At 36.6% G+C, this 23,173-nt stretch overlaps 1 protein-coding gene across 2 annotated transcripts in view; it reads right to left on the reverse strand.

The window, feature by feature from the left end:
* Positions 1-23,173, reverse strand: part of SLC16A7 (solute carrier family 16 member 7) — a 78,982-nt gene that overhangs the window by 12,155 nt on the left and 43,654 nt on the right. Inside the window, exons 1-2 of one of the 2 annotated variants that reach the window (XM_037389170.1) lie at positions 16,892-17,049; positions 16,499-16,741 (exon numbers count right to left, since the gene is read on the reverse strand). In XM_037389170.1, the coding sequence (XP_037245067.1) occupies positions 16,499-16,712 (214 nt within the window). In that variant the 5' untranslated portion in view covers positions 16,713-16,741; positions 16,892-17,049. Of the gene's footprint in view, positions 1-16,498; positions 16,742-16,891; positions 17,050-23,173 lie in introns of those variants that run through there. The other variant, XM_037389171.1, reaches the window with a different exon arrangement.

A 23,173-nucleotide genomic window follows, 5' to 3' on the forward strand; every position in this document is an offset into this window, starting at 1 on the left:
ATAAGATCTACTTGCAGGAGCTGACTTGCTTTGTTTGGCAAAGAATCCCCTATTTTTTCTAAAGCAGAGCCTTATCTTTCACTTTAAAACAACTCCTTCAACCATAAATGCTTTAAGCAAGTACTTACTACTACTATTGGAATGTCATCTCTGGCTTACAGAGGAAAAGCAACTCAAAATTAATCACCTTTAAAACCTGTTAATTAAGTTGGAAAACACTTCAAAAATATGCTGCTTTTCTCAAGCAGAGCTAAAAATAACTGAGTATTTTTGTGACAGTCTTATCTCTAGTTCAAAAACCTTTCGCTAAATACTTTTACTCTTGGATAGAATTTAGAGATGACAGAGAGAAAAAAATACAAAAAGGTATCAATGAATTTGAAAATACTAAAATGTCATGCAACTGTTTGGGTGTTATTTTTTGTTGTAGATTTTTTGTGTTATTTTGTGTTGTAGATTCTATACCACATTTCTGGGAATGGTAACCTGTGTTTCTGACATATCCTATGCATTTCTGTAACAGCAATGAAGTTAACATAGTTCAACAATCATTGGAAAGCTTTATTTGTAGTTCCTCTATGCATTTGGCAGTATTTATTTTTCCATTTCATATAATATCTACAACTGGCTGCACTGATTCCATAAATCTAGATAATACAGTAACCTTGACAGAAAGCAAAGAGAAAAAAATACTCTTGCAATAAATATCACCGACAAGAAATGGCTAACACTGAGTCAGCGTCACCAACCTATGCATTAAGGTAGCTCAGCAGCTGAAAGCCCAGCATGCTGGGGGGTAAGCAGTCAGGTGTTCAACCATCCATCACACTTTGCTCACCACTTCCTCTCCTCTAACTACATTTCCTCAGCACCATTATCCTGAATTTACACATTCTCACTTGTGTCCTGAAGGATCCTTGAATTCTATTAAGTATCTATCTTTTGGTTTTTTATCTGTTATTTGGATTAACTGGACCTTCAGATATTCCTTAGGACTTTTAAAAAATACGGCAGTCCTGTGGGGTAATTCATAGGGCTCTGGCTGATGGTAGAGTGTCTCAGCACACCGATTGCTTGTTCATGGTTCCCCCTCCAAAAAAGCTGCATCTGATAATTTTGGACTGATGTGCTCAGGTCAGGAACATGTATGCCTGGTGCAACTATGGCTGCCTTTTTCCTGAAAAGTTCAGAAGAAACACAGTAAGTGATCAGTGGCACTGGTGCTTGCACTAAATATATTGCTTTTGTGTAGAAATTAAAGATCCTTGATCTGTTTTGGTATTTTGTTGTTTGTGGGTTTGGGGTTTTTTTCCCCCCAGTGATTCATCAGAGACATGAACCAAGGGCATTGCCTATTTTAATTAAAGCTGTTGTTTGGCTTACAGGTTTTTTACTTGTTTGTCAGGGTGCAAATGTATATGGAGTTAGGGACCATGTAATTTAGAAAACATCTTCAAGCTAGCAAATTACTCTATATCTATGCACTTTTCAAAGTTGGAAAATTGCCCAGTTTTTAATCAAGGAGAAGCCATGCTGATTATTATTTACATGGATATATATTGAAGCTTTATATTAATTATCTTTTGCATGCTCCACTACAGCATTTTTTTCATGAAAGGCTAAAATGCTTGATCACAAAGCAGAAGACTTTATGATGATTTATGACATTTCTTTTGAAATTAGCAATATGAAACTTCATAATATTTAATGGGAAATGAGTGTAATTCTATGAGTTGCTGACCACTTGCCAGTTTTCAGAAACATTCATATTCACCCACTACAAATAAAGTTGCCTCAAAATTAATTGCCCCCATTTAACACTGACACATTTATTGTGAAATGAAGTCAGATGCAGCAAAATATTTCAACATTTTTAAAACTTTCCTTATATTTACCTTCAGTATCTCTCAGTAAAGTGAAGCTCATGCATAGATATTTGCAAAAATTAGTCTTTCTATTTGGAAAAAGGCAAGAAAAATGAAAGAAGAAAGGTGAGAACAAGCTAATCACGATATGAAATCAAAGCACCTATGTAAAAGTGATGCATATAAATAGAGGCATTCTAACACCAGGCACATACTTCTCACAAAGTGGCCTGCATGCCTCTGTAATGGGGACAGCTGGAAATAGCATCAGCACCAGCACATGATATGTGCATTGCAAACAGTCTTCTCAGAAAAATGTTCTTTTCTTCTCAGAAAACTGATGCAACCAGCTTGTAACTTAAGCAGTAACTGTCATGTAGTGTATCAACAGGAACGTTAGAAAATTCAGTGGCAAATACAAGATACTTGGAAGAATAAATGAAAGTTTCCTGCAGAAGAAAAGACAATGAATTTTTAACGCTTAGTATTTAACTGCAATTTACTCCTCAGGACTTCATAGGTTGGCATGAATCTAAATTGTCATGGAAGCAGAACAATACTTTGTTATTTGGAAGCTTAGCAGACATCACAGAGAGCAAAAAACCATAGCAAACACTTTGGAAAGACCTTGCACAGGCTATTTAGTAGTTTTTATGAACTTAGGGTATATTCTCTGCAACTCAAATCATTACATTTTTCAGATAATGAATTCATTGTGAAAAATCCAGCCAACTTCAGTTAATACTGTCATTTGGATTTCTCTGTCTTCTACTAATTGCTCATACAACATCCCATTTTTACCCTGCAGATCATCCTACAGTTTATTTGTTTTCTTCCAGAGTACTATTATCTCACCCAACTTGGAAATGATTTCTTATATATTATTACAGGCAATAATATGTAATTTCAGAGAAAGCACAAGACATGCTTCTTCCTAGTTGCTCCTTTAATATATTACATTCTGGTCTCCATTTTGCACTGTATAATTAAACTTCAAACTGCAAATACTCAATCTGCTGCCTATGATGTTTCCATGAACCACTAACTGTGAATTATGGATCATGAGTGGATCATTAAATCTCATCTACATATTCAGAATATATGTAATGAGAAGTATAAATCTGGATGTATTTATAACTTGAAAGTGTCCTGAGAAGTCATCATATTTAGGTCATTGTCAATAAGATTGTAAAATTATTTCCAAATGCATTTGCTACTTAACACATATGTATCATTAAGCTTAAAATGTACTTTATAAAAAAAACCCACAACTTTCTAAAACATTATTTTATCATTATTTCCATTATAATTGTATTTTAATAATATCCAATAAAATGCATATGTGACTTTCAATGGTAATAATTAGAAGCTTAAGAGTGGGAATTTCCCAAATTCCTTTACAGCCCATAAATTAGATCATGTCTGAAGAACTGCATAAGGTAAATGTATTTTCATAATATTTAGTTAAAAACATACTAGAGGGATGAGAAGAGAGACATAAGGAGGGAAAGGGAAGAGGGAGGGGAAGGAAAAGGGAAAAGGAAATAAGAGAGGGAAGGGAATTTGTGTTTCAAAGATATATAAAATGGGAACTGAGTGTTCTCATTAGGTTTTGGCACCTAAGGTATTCAGAGTAAGTGCAGACAATGTAGAATATTAATGGGATCATACCTGGTACATAATTTGCATTTTTCCCAGTATTTTGAAAAAGGGGAGACTGAGAAACTGGGGGGTGGGGGTAGGGGGTGGGGGAACACACAACATGACGGACACATAACGGACATGATTATTCAGTTGTCAATTAAAAGTGAGAAACTTTGGGGGAATTCATTTGTGTTTTCTTTTCCTGTTTTCAGACAAGTGAAAAAATAACATGTATGTATACTGAGAAAATCTGTTTAATTATAGAATGATATGTAAATGTAACACTAAACATTTCCTCTTCCCAGTCAAAAAGACTAAATGCAATACAAACTGTATAATGGCTATAAGCATGAAGAAAAAATCAAAAGTAGAATGTCGAAAAGCCAGAAGTTATCAAATGATTAGCCTCTTGATCAACAATATTAACAAGATTTATTTATCTTTCAAAGCATTTCTTTATTTCAGCTGTGCCCACCGCAGTAGCCTTTATTAGACCCCAGAGGACGCGGAACCTTTGTAGACAACTTAGTGAAACGGTCCAGAACTCTAAAAGTGTCCCACAGGTTCAGATCACAGCATCTTCCAGGTTACTTAAACTTCAGGCAACCTACATTTAACTGCTTTTTAGAAATAATAATCTTCAATAAAATATTTACTGATTAATCAATAATTGAAGAATGAGTTCTAATCTCTTCTCTCCTTATTCCTTTTCCCTTGTTTCTCTCTAGCCTTTTACAGCAAAATGTGCATGCCTGACACTCTCTTCAACAGAACTGAAAGAGCAGCCAGATGCATTTTTTTTTTAGTCTGTACATTACCTGAGCAGATGTCAGTTTATTTTTGCATATTCCCATACCCACCTCATATACTTTTTGTCATCGGAGTTGAATTTGTCATCAAGTTGACACTTCTAGATTTGCATCTACAATGGGAAAAGCTTTACCTGATGGGTCATTCAAATATTTAGACATTTCCTATGTATAGTCACATGCCATTTCTTTTGTGGGCTGGGCTGACAAATACACTTTCCATGGACTTTTACCAATAAAAACATGATGACTTCCTTTAATGAGGGGAGAAGTATGCCTTCCTTTATGAAAACAATATTTCATATGTTAATATGACCAAGTAAGGAGTGAAAGAATCATAAAAAATTAGCAGAGGAAGCCTGGGACTTAAGCAGTGGAAAAGGAATATATTACAAGGAATCTGGGCAAAGGTATTTATGGCGTTTCTGTTTTGCCTGGACTAGAGAGGAAACAGCATGTATAACGTTCTCTGCACGGTCCCTTCCCTTGCAGCAGCAGAGGATGTATCTCCATAGACAAGTTCTTCTGAAAATGGCGGGGTGGAGGGGCTGGGGAAGCCTAGTGCTCTGCTTATATAATCATGGGATATCTCAGTTCTGCTGCAAAAAGCAACATGAAGTGGCTTGGTGACCTAGTGCCATCTTATTGTACTTGAAGATAATATTTGTATGGCTTTTGAACCAGGCATATTTTCTTACCTACTGTAAAGAAATAAAACAACCCACCACTGGCATAAACCTTATTCTTCACTGAGTAATGCCAAACAGCTTACTTCTAATGATTGTAATGCATCATAAATTCAAAATAAATTAGTGCCCATTGAAATATAGGCTTCTCATGTTTTGTATTACAGACACTGCCCGAACATCATGCATTCCTGGAGCGAGCTTTCATCTAAGGAGTTATGTTGGTATTCTTGAACCTGAACATATTGAAATAATCCATTGAAATATACCTGCTTCTGCAAGGATTTAACATTTATGCTTGTGAAAAGAATATAACTTAGGTTTACTAATGAAAGAATTATTTTCTTCCCACAGGAGGAACTATGTTTCTTTAGTAACTTTTAATACATTTTACTGACAAGCAATTGGTTAGAAAGTTGACTGATCTGGGCAATATGTATATCTGAACACCTTGTCACGCAAATTTTTATAACATCGGGAGAAATGATCCAGAGGAAATTCTATGATACAAATCTGTTCTTGTCTTAATCCCATCTGCCACTTCAGCTCTGTTTCCCTGAGCAGAGGGTCAAGTGCTTTGCACTCAGGTTATTGTTTACATTTGAGTAAGTAAATATGAAAAGCTTCTAAATCACAACGGCAATGGTTTATATAACCTTGCCCACTCTTTGCACAGGTACAAATTATGGTGTTGTGTGAAAGACAAGACAATCACTCCCACGTGTACTATCTTTGTGACATGCTATTTGATTTTTAAGGAATGATACATAAAATTAGAACTAGCATTGCATGAAACATTCTTTTGGCTTAAACATCCATTTTATTCCCAAGCTGAAATAAAAATTTCAAGCCTCAGAATTTTCATTTGAACTAAAAGTCTTCAAATAAGTCACTCTGAAATATCTCAAACGTCTTCTGTTGTACGAATAAACAAATTACTAATACAAATATCTGGCATTCCCATGATCTAACTTTTCCTCTTAGCTTTTCAAAATATTCACAAACATCTTGTTTCAGGTCATTCGGTACTACATCGCATTTCATTACCAAATCGTCTTAAAAACATTGCAGCTCTTTATTTTTTTATTTTAATATAAGCCAAATTGCAGGACTATGTTGCTCATTATTGTATATGTAGTCACGTAACACACATTGGACTTCACCCTGACATGAATTGCCCCGTGACATTCTGCAATGTGTAGTCCTTCTGCAAGTGCAGCCCACAGGAGAGAGGGGTTTGTGGAGTGCTTTGTCAAACTTTTTTTTTTTTTTTTAGATTTTCTGTAACTTTCTGTGACAATAAAAATGTGTTAAGAAAAAATGATTATTCAGGCCATCTGGCCCCTACAATTATCTCTAACGTTGACAACATTCTCTTCTCATGTGACAATCATACAATTTCAGGTCACTACCTCAAAGTTCAGCCTGGAGAAGCAAAATCTCCAGGGAGACCTGATAGCAGCCTTCCAGTACCTGAAGGGGGCCTACAGGAAAGCTGGAGAGGGACTTCTTACAAGGGCATGTAGTGATAGGACAAGGGGTAATGTCTTTAAGCTGAAAGAGAGTATCTCTAGACTAGCTGTTTGGAAGAAATTCTTTACTGTGAGGGTGGTGAGACACTGGAACAGGTTGCCCAGAGAAGCTGTGGATGCCCCAACCTTGGAAGTGTTCAAGGCCAGGCTGGATAGGGCATTGAGCAACCTGGTCTAGTGGAAGGTGTCCCTGCCCATGGCAGGGGGGCTGGAACTAGATGATCTTTAAGGTCCCCTCCAACCCAAACCATTCTGATTCTATGATTCTACAAGTGTTATGTTACATAAGTTCGTTGCTTCAATGAATAATCAGAACAATCCTTACACTCATGGTGCCTGATTCTTCACCCCTCAATGTACTTTGCAGCACTGGAACTCTACAGAATCCAATAAACTGAAATTGAAGTTAGGAGAATCATACTTAAGGTCAAATTGTCCTGTGTCCCTAGATTTTTACTTTTTATTTATGAAGCAGAAATAAGCTTACTGATAAATAAGTCAAAAGTTTAATCAAATGATTGCTTTAATAAAGTGAACACCACCAGTTTTGCTCGAATACTGTAAATCCTCAAAGCTAATCTATATTTTATTTGTATTTTATTTTGGGGAAGAAACATGAATCATTTATGAATAATGTCTTTTTAAGGTTGATATAAATAAAAATGAGATTTTAATGAGTGCCTCTGGGAGCACTTAAGTCATTGAAGGTACACTGTCAAGAGAGCTTGATGTTACAAACACCTATGGGTAAACATATTTGCATAAATATATAAACATGTTTATATGCTGACTTTAACCAGGTGAAAAAATTATTTTAACTTTGAACTTTATGAGACCACTAAGACATTTAAAATTAAGCACATATTGCAGATTAGCACCATGATGCCCATACTTGGAATGGAGTGCCACGCAGTTATTTTACATGTCTCTGGTAAGAGCATAACATCATCATTGAAAACTGTCATTCATCACTATGTGTGTCAATGGATCTGTTGTAAGTTTTCCTACTGTCATCTTTTATTTTTTCCAGTGTCACTAGCCAAACTGTGACTTTAGAACATTTGGCTATAAATTCGAAGAAGACCTGCAGATTCACCATATGCAGTACATGACCTAAAGCTCTTTAGCAATAATGTAGCTATTTTACTTTATTATCATCATCATCATCATCTTCATCATCATCATCATTATTGCATTTTGCTGGATAGATGTCCAGGTAAACCAACTAACTAACTAACTATCTAAAAAAATCTTATTTCACCATAAGTAACATCACGCTACTTCTCACCAGCTTTAAAACCTTATGTTCCTTAACAAAATGTTCATGGTAACAGTTACAGTCTTGGTTTCTTATGGATTGAACAGTTCCTGCAAAGACAGTCTTTAAGTAGAACATCCAGTAGTAAAACCTCCTGCACCTTGTTTAATTACTTGATGCTTTGGAAATTACAACTGTTGTGCTTATGCAAATAGTAACAGATTCAGCTACGTAATTACACACACTCAAAGTTTAGAAACATCACAATAAGGAGGGATTAATTCTGCCATTTGGGTATATGCCAATAATTCAAACAACTCAGAACAGAGCTGCTCTTGATGCTATTCTGAGTGAAATTTGACTTCCAAGGACACAAGAGTACACACATCCACCCACCCCCTTTCTAGGGAAGGTCACACAGGACACCCTCACCTTCTCTTGTGCCAGTCCTAACCTGAAAGCCATTGCAGACTCCTTGGGAAGTTCTAGCTTTAACTTACATTCTACAATGTAGAAAGCAATAAGAAGGTAAAAGCTAGGACACATATGCAAATCTGGAAGCAGCATGGGTGGGACAGAGCAGCTCATTCTTGTAATAGAAGAAAAAAAATCAGACAAGTAAGTTCTGTTCCTGGAAAAGCAAAGGAGCCCTCCATAGGAGAGCAGCATGAATAAGGTTTGTACCGTGTCAAAATCGGTACCACCAGCTGATACTGATAAGGAAGTGTTTGGGGACCTTGTTACAAAGATGCTGAAGTGGATTCAACTTTCAAATCATTCACAGAACAGAAGTAATTGTAACAGATCCATTGTTTTTTTTCAGCTTATAATCAGCTACAAAAGAATGTAAACGGTCAATTATTAGACAAACCAGCTATTCTCCCAGTTGTGTTTTTTTCTTAGCTGGTGATGGAAGAGAGGGAATTACTGGTATGAGGAAAGTCAATACAAGATTAGAGAAGATTTACAAGCTAATAAGTAATTTCAAAATTGCCAGTTACTTTTAATAGTATCACAACTAGTACAACTGAGTTAGCGTCACTGAAATGTGAGAGAACTACAACCCATACAACATAATGAGAGGAAGATTAAAGAAGAAAACCAAACCTTAACCAGAACAAGTTCAAACCACTAATCATGGGTGCATATCTCTTAACAGGAATGTTAGATTTTAAGGTCTCTAGGGCTATACTAATACTTAATGTATTAGTATAGGGCAAAAATTGTGGGGGGGGGGGGGGCGGCGCTCACAGATCTGTGCAAAATGGACATCTGAACTCTTCCTCTATATTACTTCAGCACTCAAAAAAGACACTGAACTTTAAAACAAGATTCATTTGGTGTGTTAGGAAAGGATGAATCAGAAATTCCTGTTTTTACTGACAGACAACAGAAGATGTCTAGGCAACTGCATCAGATGTAGGTGCCTATGCTGACGAAGATTAAACACGTGAGTCTTGTCCATATAATCTCCAGTTACTATTGTTAAAAGGCTGTAAGGGTAGCACTGCTTCCTTCAAAGTTTACTAAAAGTCAAAGCACTTAGTGATAAGTGTTTCAAAGCAGTACACATAGAAAACCAAAAGGGACATGTTCCAGTCATCAGTGGCTAAGGGTTGCAAGATGTGTTTGAACTAGATGAGGATATCAACGTCTTATGTCACAATCACAGTCTCCTATTTTAATCCCATTCTTTCATTTGACTGTCTAGTACATATTCACCTGAACAAAAGTCAGGTAAAACTGCAGTGAAAATGCTTAACTATTTCTTGACAATTAAAAAAATCCTGCCAAAATTTTGGAAAAGAAAAGTAAGCTTCTCTTTTGTTTGTATGCACCAATGAAAAGTATATTACCTTCTAAAGCTGCAGTTGTTTGTGCTTTTTGACATATGCAAACTTAATAGAATATCACTGTTAAGATTAAAAAGGCTCTGACTGATCAAAAACTCTTCATACGGTATATATGTTTATGTACCTGTGTCATATGTGGTATCTGCAAAAATCTTCAAATCTAGTTAATCAATTAAAAGGGTGTTTAAAGTAATCATAAAAGATAATTTAAAACCACCTCATTCTTTGATTTCTGCAGCTCCCCTGGCATCAGCATAAATCTGTCACTAAGTCCCTGGTCCACTTACCTCTGTTAATGAGTACAGATCTACATATCTTTATGAATCAGTAAAAGTCTCAGCTGTTGAGATTTGATACTGGATTAGAACATTTTCTAAACATATCAGTACAACTCTGTTTCCCTTGAATATACCCTTCAAAATAAACAAGGGAATAGTTCTTAGACATTCCAAAACAATGGACCAGTAAAATTCTATAATAAGTTCTTTGTAAAGTGCTGGGTTTATTATTTCATTTGAAGTGCTGGTGTGACTACAATGGTATACACAGACTTTTCCTTCCCCACAGTACTTCTCTGGTATCTGCTTAAATATCTCATGATTCCCAGTTGTGTTAGACCATTGTTTTATTACCTTTGAATTACCCGACACACATCACAAATACAACCATTGTATGATCCAGTGATATGAAAAACTATATGGGAACTATTCCAACATTATTAGTACACACAAAATAAGCATTCTTTCGTCAAAGCTTTACAAGCTCAATGAACATATCAAAGGCCTGAGTTTGTCCCTTGATATCTTTCTTAAACAAACCCAAAGTTTTAGTGGTTAGAAAATGTATTTTATGATGCATGTTATTTATTATTGTTTGACTTTGACCCATGACTTGAAACTAAGCAGGAAAGAAAAAAGAATCTTCTTTGCAGATAAAAGAGCTGTCAATATTGATTACTTTACTTATAGAAATCCCTGTCTATAAAGACAAATGAAGATCAAGACAAACACAAAGCCTTAAATAGGGAGAGTGCTTAACTAACATTCATTATGTAATCCACATTGCCTACTTGTATGTAAATGAGAACTATTTTAGTAAAGGGCTTGAGTTAATTAGATTTAAGTGACCACAAATATTTCTATGATATGCATCAAATTATTACTAATAACCTACAGTTTGGATACTCAAAGAGCTTGGTAGAAGCACACTGGAAATTCTTTGATGCATAATGTCTTTCGGACAGTTATTCAAAATTAACATAAGCGTACAACAAAAGACAAAAAAGCCTTATTTCTTTTGGTGGCAGCATGTCTTTAACTTTGAGAATGGCTTCCTGAGCGTGGCTTAATAGACCCCAGTAAAAACTATGTTTCATGAAAACTTGAAAAAATTGGATCCCCAAAAGTCACTGAATATTTAACGATTAGATCTTAGCCACTCAGCCAGGCATAACAACTTGCAGAGTTAAAAAGTCAACTTGCTCCTGTAGATAGGACAACAAACCAGTTTGAAAAAAATGTATAAAACCACCCACAACAGATCTGGGATTTGTCATCTTTCTTCCCATGACCATTTTAAAGAGTGTTTTCTGAAAATTAGGGAAGGCCTCTGTTCTAAATAGCCATTGCTACTGCAGAACACCACCCTAAAAGGTACAACTTTACTAGAACTAAAAGCCTTCCAAACATAAGAAGTGGCAGTATTACACTTCAGAGGCCTTATCAGGCTTTCTTAGCATTTAGGACTTCTTTCTTTAAAACTGAACTACGTAAATGTATAATACTTTTGTTACTCTTGATACCTTTTTTTTGTACTGATCTCCATTTGCTAGTAAGATTCAAAACGCTCTGTTCTTGTGTCACCTCATTATGACTTCTTTTCCTTTATCTCCAAGTCTCAAATTAACTTGACATAGATGTTTTACATATATTTTAGGCTAAATGTGAAGCATTTCCTCATGCCCATAAGGCATTCAGAAAGCTGGTAAGTTCTGCTTTCAAAGACACTCTAAATGAAGTGATTAAAATTCAACACTTTGCATATTTTGATGGAGAAAAATGCTTGCCCTTGACAACAAAGGACACAGGTCAATTTAAGAAAGCTTCTTAATCTCCTTATCCATGGCCACTGAATTCCTTGTGCCAGTATATTTGTAAAAACAAAATAAGAAAATGTTACCAGGGAGGAAAAAAAAGTGTAGGAGCCCAGGTCCTGTCCAAAAGTAAAAATCCATAACCATCTGTTGTTTGTGTTACATGGATTTCGCAACTGTCATCTCCACTGTGCACGCCATTTCATCTTCACAGCAATATCACCAAAACACCCACTGAGATAAAATCACAAATATTTTGAACATACCATATGATACATTATTTTCCAAATTAATATTTGACAAAGTCAAAATGAGAACTTGTCTATAGGTTACTTTTGTGTTGTCACATGAAAAATCCTTTCAGGGATTTTTCCCTACTGTTTGGAAACACTTAACCTCAAACTTGAGTAACTTAAGAAATACAGAATAAAAGAGAGGAAGCTATTAAATTCCACATTTTTAAATTATAAGTGTGTTTCAAAAAAAAGTAACGGCCACTGCTTACACTTATATAGCATCTTTGTTCAAAAAGGGTCCAAAGGTGCTTTAAAAATTATTTACTTAGAAATATTATCTAGAATTTAAATTAACTCTTCTTTTTTGAATTTCAGTAAGACTAGCATACATTTCGCAGCTGGGTATGGCTTGAAGGATTTGTCAGCTCTCAAGCTAATCTCTATAAACCAATGTTACACCCAAAAAATTGTTTTGGAAAAACAAATAAACAAACAAAACAAAAAAACCCCGAAAAACAAATAAACAAACAAAACAAAAAAACCCCAAAACATCCAAACTGAAATTGTCCTTGGAAAAATGAGTTAAAGACAAGGGAGTAAACCAACTGTTTTTTCCCTGAGGAAATCTAAAACTCAAGGTCAGTTGTGTCTGAAATCACCAGACCTGTCACATGGCTTTCATAGCTGCCACTAAGGCTTCTATCAAACCTACACTGAAAGTAATGAAAACATTTTTACTGGAAACAGATCGAGCTCTGATAAGAAGCTCTCTAATCACCTTTGGCTGCTAACACTCAGCAAAGCGAGAGCTGAAGTTCTGAAAAAGAGAAGAATGAACTGAGAGAACTTGAGGTCAAATCTATTTGATCTTTTTCTTGAATTCCTTAATGCTTGTGTATGTTAGAGCATAAATATGGCTCTATAAGAATATGAATACAGATATAGTTTATGTATAAAAGAATACATACATGTAAGCACATTTTATATGCATATGCATATGTGTTCATACACATCTAGAAACACAGATTGTCCTGTCAGGATAACTCAACTAATTCCATTTTGTCCGAGCTTCTGTCCTACAGTAACAAAAGTTTGGTGGTCTCAAGTCACAGTCCCCTGAGTGTGGGAGTCCATCACAAAACCATCACCCTTAATTTAATACCATTGACAGTCTCTGCTCTAGAGAGGTAGAAAAAGGAGTTGCCATGGAGACTGAACTATTGCTCCTCTCCAGAGAATGCCTTCTTTAGGCATGGGCTGAACAGTAGAGCCTGTGCAATACTGGTAACCTGGGTCACACCACAGCATCTGGCTTTTTGGGATGGCTTTTTAGTAAACTCTAATGAACATCCAGGAGATGGGGGTGGGGAGAGAAAGCATAAGAAAATAAACAAAACCACAAAAAACCACTATGAAAGTGCATATTACAACAGATTGAGAGGGGAAAAGTGTTTCATATTGATTTGATTTATCAGATTTGTCACCTCTGTTCAGTGCTTTCCTAACAGGGTGAATGCTGTGCTTGACCTATTTGCTGGAATTAACTAGGACTGCAGGAGACCATATGGATTGCCAGATGGTCTGCTATAATTTAATGCCATTTATTCTAAGTATGAAGTAATTGATAAACATAATTAACATTCTTTTAGCTTCTTACTGGATGCCTTTTATTAGTTTCTTTTTTTTTTTTCTCAGCCACTGAAAGGTAAGTTAATACCTTGTTACTGAAACACAGATGCCAGCTAATTACTGCAAGAGGCTGCGGCGTCCAAAGCAAAAAGTGTCTGCACAGACTAAACTTACTCACTGACCCCACTGTGATGATTAATAGGTTGAATGCTAAACACTAATGAGGATGACAGATCTTAGATGTTTTCAGGTTACCTTAATTAGTGGTATGATGAACAGAGCGTTCATCACAGACGTACGTATGACAATTCATAGTAAACAATACACCTTGTACTCATGGTCTGAATGTGTATTTCACATTACAGCACATCAAATGCTAAGGAATCAAACCTTCAGACAGCAAAAACAATGGACTGATTTCCTTCAGAAATGTTTTTCCTGATTGCTATTTCATATTCTGCCAGTGATTGTCTAAATGGCCTATTTTTTAGGAAGTGGTTCTAGAGAAGCTATGGCTTCAAAGAGTGTTTATATCAGACAGGCTTGTCATTCTTAGCATTTTAAAACCACAAGTCTGTAACAAGATATCCAAACAACCTGGTCTACTGTTCCTGTGCTGATAAACTTCATAGTGACTGAGGTAGGTGTTAGCAGAATGAATAGTAAACCATTTTATAATGTTTCATGTCGATGTCCAGGTGAAGTTAGTATGCTAGTACTCAAAACAGTAAAAGAAGTATCAGAGAAAAGGCAGAAATACTGAATGTTTTGTATTTTACATGAAAAGTTGGAATATTAAACCTCACAGGTAAAAATGACCACAGCTAAATGTCCCATGATTTGCACCTGTACTGTTAATAAAACATGAGTGAGCTCTGAGGTGACAGAAATGGCATAAATTAAATGTAATTCAAAGGTTAAAACAAAAGAACAGCACCTGTGCTATAATGCAAATCTACCCTTAAAAAATTTAGTTCCGATTACAAAATGTGGTGAAAAAGAGTCCAGGTCAAAAGCCACAGCATAGGGAAAGCAGAAACAAACTCCTGTGCCTTTCCCTTCTTCTGCATGGGTCCAGTGCTTGTTCACCGGCCTCCACGGTTACACAGGTACACTCCACAGTGCAAATGCTGATGTATCCTAAAGAAGTGATTACATTAGAGGGAACCTGAGTGACGGGATATACCTGTTCTTTTTTCCTTTAGTTCAAGTTACTTCTTCACCTGGTGAATTTTGGTGAATCACTTGGGTTTTGTTGCTGGTCCTATAAAATCCTTTGTAATTCTATACTAATCTATGAATAATTTATGATTCTCTACTAATATATGAATAAAAATGGGATCAAAGTGTCTGAAAAGCAAGCTTTTGTTGATGTTGACACCACTTGTCAAGATGACTTTATAAGGTCCTGTCTCTGTCAGCATTTGAAGAAAGGATCTATTTTTCCATCCCATTAACTGAAAAATATTTACCTGAGGTGCTTAAGCTAATGCTATGCTGGCTGCAGGTTCATTTTTATAGTCAGAGAGGAAACACAGGTATTTAGAGCAACTCAGGTAGCCTGAATTCCTCTCTGTAGGCATCTACCTCTCTTCCCTGACTGTGAAAGGAGTTAGGGTCATTCAGGTGTTGAAACTTAGGTAGGCTGAAATCAGAGATAAAAAAATACCATGCTAAAACTAAGACTCCATGCTTCCTTCAATAGGTTGTTTACTGGACCTGATAATACCATACTTTACTATCACACAGATAACACTTCTGAAAAATACTGGAGTGATGCTCTTCAGTGCTTAAAGATACTGAATTCTCAATGTGCTACTGGCACAATGTTTTCAGTTCCTATGTATATATTTCTATACTTAGGTACATATACATACATACATATAAATATTCAATATATATGGAGAATTTAATTGCTCCATCATTGCAAACAGTCTGAGATGCTCTAATTGATTACCTCATAAGATCCAAAGACAGGGCAACACCAGATCTATTGCCTGATATAACCTCTTTTTTGGACCTCTGGACTGCCTGAAAAAAGTGTTTTGCCAAAGTAGTAGCTAGCTCCCACCAATACTTAAAAAAAAAAAAAAATAATCTGAAAGAATGAAGGAATTAAGCAGAATTTAACAGTTAGTCTTGGAGGCTGATAGACACAAAACCTGCCAAAGCAGGTTTGACACTTAGTACTTAAGGATGGGTTTATACTTCAAAATCCTTTTTCATCTGTCTTGTTCTTTATTTACACGCTCACAAGAAAAAAGATATCAGAGAATTTATGTTCACCGTTCATTTCAGTCCTAAGAATAAGATTGTATTTTAGCTGTCATACAGATGGCATGTATGACACATGGCTTTTGGCCTAAATGGAAAGTAGGATTTTAATTTAGAGCAAACAGGGACGAGATATAAACCCCCTGTCTACAGAGGCTTACCTATGCCTGACTAATGAACCTTCACTGCTGTAATAATTTTCTGTGTTTATCCATCATCTGACCTACCTGAGAGATCTCACCGAGACAGTGGAAACTGAGCAAACATACCCCAGTCCCGGGAAAAGTTACTTAGTCATTGCTTTGTTGGAAAACGTGACTGTCAGAAACTGAATTTAGGGCAAATTTGCAAAACAGAATTAGGTAGAGAAACAAATAAAAGGCCCTAAGGGGAAAAGAAAAAGGAAAGAATACAAAATATTTTGAAAGAGAAAGTAAATGGTGCATTAACGATGAAGTGGATACCAGTAATCTCTGATAAAGTATAATACAAAATGAAGCATGTATTTTGGTAAATTCTTCAGGTAATAATGATAAAATCAGGTAGTCATTAACCTGAAATGCTTTAAGACCATAAAACCCCCCAAACTATGATATTTCCAAATTTCACAAATGTCTTACCTCCTGCATACATGACAGCCAACATTATTGATGATATCCAAGCTATCTCACTATATGATGTGTGGAAGATTTCTTGTATTTCTTTGAAGAATACTGTGATGGCTTTGGGGAATGCATAGGAAAACCCAATGGAAATAAAAGCCCCAAAGACCACAACCCATCCCCAGCCTCCATCTGGAGGTGGGTACTGTGGCGCTGCTGATGCTGGTGGCATTTTTGGTCTCTGTCTCGTCTCGAACCAGGCTGAAAAAGAAGAGAAGAAACAGAGTTTCGAACAGTTTTCCTTTTTTCTTTATCAAATTACAGTATTCAGTCATGATCTGCAGGGATTCTAAAGAATCCGCAAAGCAAAGACCAATTTCCTGCTTTCATGGGACCGCAGAACGCAAGTACCTGTGTTTAGAAGCAAAATCTGTTCTGCAATAAAACTTGTCACAAGAATATTTGCAATATCCTGTTCAGTATGTGGCAACTGTTACAATTTGCAGTCACTAAAGTTGTGTTTGCAATTAGTCACTTACTGGAAAGTGACGTTTTTGTGTGGGCTAATTTACATAACTCTACTATCTACAGTGTGGGTTTAGCACAGGAATCAAATGGAAAAAAAAAACAACACAAAAGCCTGGAAGTTGAACTTACATGAACCAATGAAAAAAACGTACAGTAAATTACCACTAATGTGATAATGCCATTGTGTTAGCAGGATTTATCTGTACTTCAGGAAAATCATCAGCAACAACAGCAAGGAATAAATGCATTACACAGTTTTTTTATCATATGCTGTCAGTATTCAACTTTTGACCATTGTTCATAAAACTTGCTTATCTCATGAGAACATCAAAAAAGTGTGTTCTAAATAGATTTTAAATTCCCTGTGTATCCATTATAAAAAATAGAAAATATTAAAACTCCATATTGCACTCCTAGTTTTAAAATTTTCATCTTCACATTAGTTGATATTGATATTACCTGCAGGAACAAGGTGGAGCTTGATGGTACTATTTTTGCTCTGCTTCCACATGTCAGAAGACATCAGGAAGTCTTCCACTAATAACCTCACGAACTTTCCACAGCTACTCTCTAATTTAGAATTTACCATAACAGATGCCAACAGAGTGGTATCTTATAGCAGTTCCAAGAGATGCAATCAACACACTCAGGCAGTGGAAGAAAGCATAGGTAAATACATATAAAACTCCTAAGGCCTGAAATAAATTTCATATAGTTATTATCATCCTGATGTCTAACACCTTAAGCTTTCTACACTTCGCATAACCTATTTAGAAAACATGTAGTAGCTAGAATCTACTTTGTAATTCTGAGACTTTTGCACTATCAAGTCCCTTTATTGTCAAACGCAGATTTGGAGTCCACTGTGCTTTCTTCCCGCCTACACAGACAGCATGAACTGAAAAGTCCTCTTTCCTCCCTGTTTCTTTCTTGGGCATTTAGGCAACTATTACTCTTGATAGGTCTCCTGCCATACCAGTATCAAAAGCTGTGGATGATAATGGTGTGCAGGTTGCTGTTACACTTATGATTACCAGCAAGTTCCTATGTGATTTCTTCCATGCCACATACGGCATACTCCAATTTCTTAAAGCAAACTGCATTAGCAGTGGGAGTGGTATGATTATCTTAACAAAAACTAAAACCCAAACTGTGTCACCTTATATTAATCTCTCAGGATAGTGCCTGGAGTACTTTCAGGGTAAACACCATGCAGCACTGTGTGCAATACATGCCACAAAACTAGCAAAGTGTTCCTTTCAAGATTATCTATCGCTAGGCTAGTCCTGTAATAGAAACCCACCATACTTTTGATTCTCCACTTCAGTGAAGCTGATTGTAGACATCACCCTGATATTGGCAGACCTCCAGGGGGAAGATAAATCAGCCACTATAATATCTGGCTTCTATGCAAGGTTGCAAAAACCCAGGTAGTTTGACTTCTGCATCATATCATACAGATTTGCTGCTGGCAGCAATACATACCTATTGCTCGGTACACAGAGCATATCCATCTCTTTATATATGCATGTCCAGAAAGAACCTCTGTCATGTACTTTGTTTCTACTTATCCTAGTCTCGTCTTAGTATTAATCCACTTAAATACACGAGTGAGGAAAACCCTAGTCTGCCGCTAAAAGTTGGACAGGTAGAGACAATTCTGGTTGCCTAAGACTTAACTTTGGCAAAGCAGATAATACCAGTTTGGTTTTACTGAATCAGGATTCATTACAAGGAAAAGTATTTCAGAAAGCTCACTGCAACTTGTAACACACATAGTGATTATCAATTGCTTTCAACAGCAAAAAAGCCCCAAACTGGCAAGAAAAGCAGAACCCTATTTCTGTGAATTTAATGACAGTAAACAAGAGAATTTGCTATCTGTCCCAGAAAGCTCTTGTTCTACTCAACTGAGAAAAGTTTTGGTTATTTACTAACGCCCCCCCTGTTAACTATTGTTTTCTTACACTTCAAAGGTTTCAGCATATTTGTTTACATATTTCATATTCATATGACATCATTTCTATCTCTATTATAAATTTTAGTAATGCCACAGGACATCAAGGCATTGCTCTCCACAGAAATGGAAAGGGATTATCAATTTATTGAGGAAGCACTCCTTAACCTAAAAATAACATACAACCACTTTGAAAATCAATGTCACCACCTTAAATCAGATGAATGCTGAATATTGCTGAATTCCTAAGGCATCGGTGCTTTGGAAAGATCCCATTATATCCGCCCTTTTAGGGCAGCAGAACAGGCTCTGACAGTTTAGTGCTTTCCTCCCTTCAAAATCTTCAAGTAAACTAAGGGGGCATTCAGGAGATGGCCAAAGGGGCATCGGCTGCTCCTGTGCCTCAGCCTAGAGGCACATTGTGCAAAGCCCATTGCCTGGCCCTGTCTGCTAACCTACACTAGACACGACACCGTCACAAAGAGCCTGGATCACTGTATCTCACACCTCCTGTTTATCCCACAGAGTAGAGTTAATAATAGCTTCCCTGATGTTCCTTTATGATCATGAGAGCCAATTTTAGTGCCAGATAAACAAAAGGTGAAAAGGAAAAAAAATAAAAATACATTTGCACCAAGAGGAATAAAGTATTAATTTTTTTCAGGAATATTAAATCTAGTATCTCAAACATCCCCTACCTGCTCTTGAGCTAAATCAACTTTCTCCTGTAAAATCTGCACTTAATATCACTGAAACGGAACTCCTTCTAAAGCAGTCTAGCACATTTTAATAGACCTAGCTCTACTCTAAGCCTAACTAGTTCAGATTTGGGTCGCATAGGCAGTATACAGACTAGTGCAAAATCCATTAGCAACCAAAATAAAACAGCATTTTAGATGAGTGGATATAATTGTTGACAAGAGAAGAAGAGGCAGAAGAGGGAGGAATGGCAGTGACAAGCAAAATGCCACTTCAGAGCTCTCAGAGCTTATTATGGACTGTGAAGAATAAAAAGAAATATGGCAGAAAGCATAAAAAGCAGGTGTGTGTGATGCTCATCTAAAGGACATGGTACCAGTCAAAAAAAAAAAATTAAAAAGCATCACTTGAGTAAATTAAGGTCACCACCAGTGTTTTCAGTCAGTCACACAGATTTCATCATGTGTTTAAAGCTGGCAAGCCAGCACCGCTCATACCTATGCTTCTATAGGCAAGCAGTGGGTGAGGAATACTGCCTGCCCTCTGCCCAAGGAAGCACCAGGGGAACAGTGACTGAAGCGCATCCTGGGTGAAGCCATCAATCTCCTTTCTCTCAATAAGATACAGAGAGGTTTCGCAGCCTCTCTATACCTTCAGTCAGACTGTGCACAGGGATTTTCTCCTAAGCTCCTTCTAGTTCCCCTGTATACATCCCATTTATGTAAGCAGTGAACAAGAACATAGCTTACTGTAGTAAGTGCTGCATGTGCCTACTAACAAATAATAGGAGAGAAACGGAGCAAGAGGACACTTTCAAAACATCTGATATGTAACGTTTTTTCTTATCTAGGTCTCAGCACATTTGAATTTAATTAGGCAAATGAGAACTAGTGAACGAAAGAGAGAAAGGGAGGGAGGAAGGAAGGGAAAGGAAGAAAAAAAGGGGAACAAAGAAAAAGAAAAATGCAGCAAGCAAGCAAGCAACAAGGTCAAACTAAGAGCAAATGCTACAGACAAATAATGTATCTTGATATCATGCACTGTAGACTTCAGTCAGTCATAATCAACCTGTTCAGACTGCTCTTGTACCAATGCTTCATTAATATTCTACAGTTGCAGCTGCCAGAATCAGCTATCAATACAACAGCTTGTCAAAGTCTTCTGAGAAGGGGTTATGTTGTTCTCTTGTTTACAGAGAGTGATTTTACTGGGAGTTTTAGTTTTGTTTTTCTGCAACATTAAAGTAACTATTTGCTTTCCTGCTTACATTTTATCAGCCTTGTCCTCAATGTGCCCCATCACCACTTGACTCAGCAGCCATTTGTCCCAGAGTAAAAGAGCTGGTATGTGAAAAATCTGTCCCCAGTTGCTGTAGGACTATTTGGCATGTGTGTGCCACATTCCAGTTCCGCATAGTAAGCCAAGAACCACAAAAAGCTTTGCAAACTTGAGCAAATTCAGTCTTATCCCTGTGGGGTGTCTAAGAAGTGTCATCCACTTTCAGACATGGGAAACAAATATAGTAACAGGCTAAGCAACCTAAGTTGTGTCCCAATTCAGCAGCAGAGCTGGGATGTGGACTTACGTCCAAGTAAGCTGTGAGTTATGACTGAGAATTTTAAGGACATGTGTGTTTTAGAAGCTCATTAAGTAGCAAATGCTGATTAATTGTATAGCTTAATGCTTGAGCTAGGAGTATGGGTCGGATACAATGTTTGCTTTACAGGTTGGAATAGTCAGCTGCTCTAACTTTGCTATATTTGAAATCAACAACGTTGTGGTAGCATTAGAAAACAATGAGTTATATAGGAATTATACTCTTGTAAACGATCCTTGCTTAAAAGCTGCAAAAAAATCAATTTTCTATTTTTATCAACAGATTTTTAATGAATTCCAAGCAGCATGGCAGAATACTGTGTATCATCAAATGGCATTGCCTCACCAACTCCTACAAGCTATTGTCATTATCTTGTGAGCAATATTCAGTATTTGAAGAAAAAAAAAATATTGTTAGTTCTGTGAGAAGGTTTTGTTCTAACTTGGGATTTTTTTTATGGCAAAAGGGAGGATGAGGAAAGACTCTGACTGAAGGGATCAAGAGAGCCTGTTGTCTGCTTTTAGCTCTACTCAGTTCCAGAGGCAACATAGCTCCTAATGAGCTGTGGTACCCAACCTTAAAGAAATGGCTAATTGTCCTGGAAGAGGAAAACACTCTCCATTTTGTCTGCATATCTATATCCAGAGACTGAGGGGTATGCAATAAATGAAATCCAGGTAGATGAAAGATACACTCGGAATCTGACTTTATTGCTTTTTTCCCACTAGGGTCTAACCTGCAGGACAAAAACACCCTGTGTGAGACCAAAACTGCTAAAATGTGCCCAGGCTACCTGGCATTTTAGAAAGCTGCTGGGTTTTGTGAAGTTTCTCTAACAGTCTTGAATCAAAGGGCCATGTCTGTGAATGTTTCTCAGAGGTCTATGCAACAATAATATAAATTATATTTATAGTCAATTAAGTGGTATTTATGGGGCTTACGTTAGGATTTACTATTTTTGCTAGAAGTCTAGGCAACTATTAAAAAAAAATAATTCACCAGCCTTTCTTTATTTTAAAACCTACTTCACTTCAGTCGTTAATAGTTCAGTATCAAACAATATTAAAATATACCATTACAGGTATTTTCAGTATAAAGCTGTATCTTATAGGAAAAAAACAACCTTTTTTTTTTCTTGAAGAGAAGAAGAGAGGGTGAAGGAACTAATTCCAAATATTCACATCTATGAAACAAATATGGAGCTATTCAACCCATCCATAATTTACAGTTAAGAATCAATATCGTAGTATACTTGTCCTCCCACTGAAGCTGTAACGAGACAAGTATGTGCTTGAAGGCAGTGTGAGAAAGTAATAGCCCCTCACACATCCAAAGCAAGCATATTAATATCATTCCTCCAAATGCCTAGGAGGCTGGCAGAGGCGGGCTCCATGGAGGAAAGCACAAGGGAGGGAAAGGCACACATAAAATAAATGAACAATCCCAGTAACTTTTCTTCCTAGGGTCTGGCATTGTAACAGGCCGATTCTTACTAACAGCATCAGCTGAGCAGACAACTGGATGTAAAAGCAAAGACACCTTGCTGAGTTAAACCAGGATGACTCCAGATGTAAGTTCCTGGTGGCTGTGGGAATAATTAAAGGTCTAATTCACTTTTACCAAGAAGACTGGAATAAGGGCATATGTCACGTAATTCCTTTTCCTGTTTGAGGACTCAAAACAGGATTAGAGACAGAAGTGAACCCTGTAAAATATTGCCCTATAAAAAGCAAAAACTTTAAAATTATGCTGTGACACTGTAATTAAAATCCCATTCACACTAAGGCCCTATTTCACCATGGTTTAAATAGAGGTTGAGGCCAAAAGCTATTACTAAAATTACTATCACTAAAGTCAGGTTTTCACAGAACTGGAACACCCATCTGAAAAAAAATCACATTTAAACTATCTT

Source organism: Falco rusticolus, chromosome 5, assembly GCF_015220075.1.
Source record: "Falco rusticolus isolate bFalRus1 chromosome 5, bFalRus1.pri, whole genome shotgun sequence".
Taxonomy (NCBI): domain Eukaryota; kingdom Metazoa; phylum Chordata; class Aves; order Falconiformes; family Falconidae; genus Falco; species Falco rusticolus.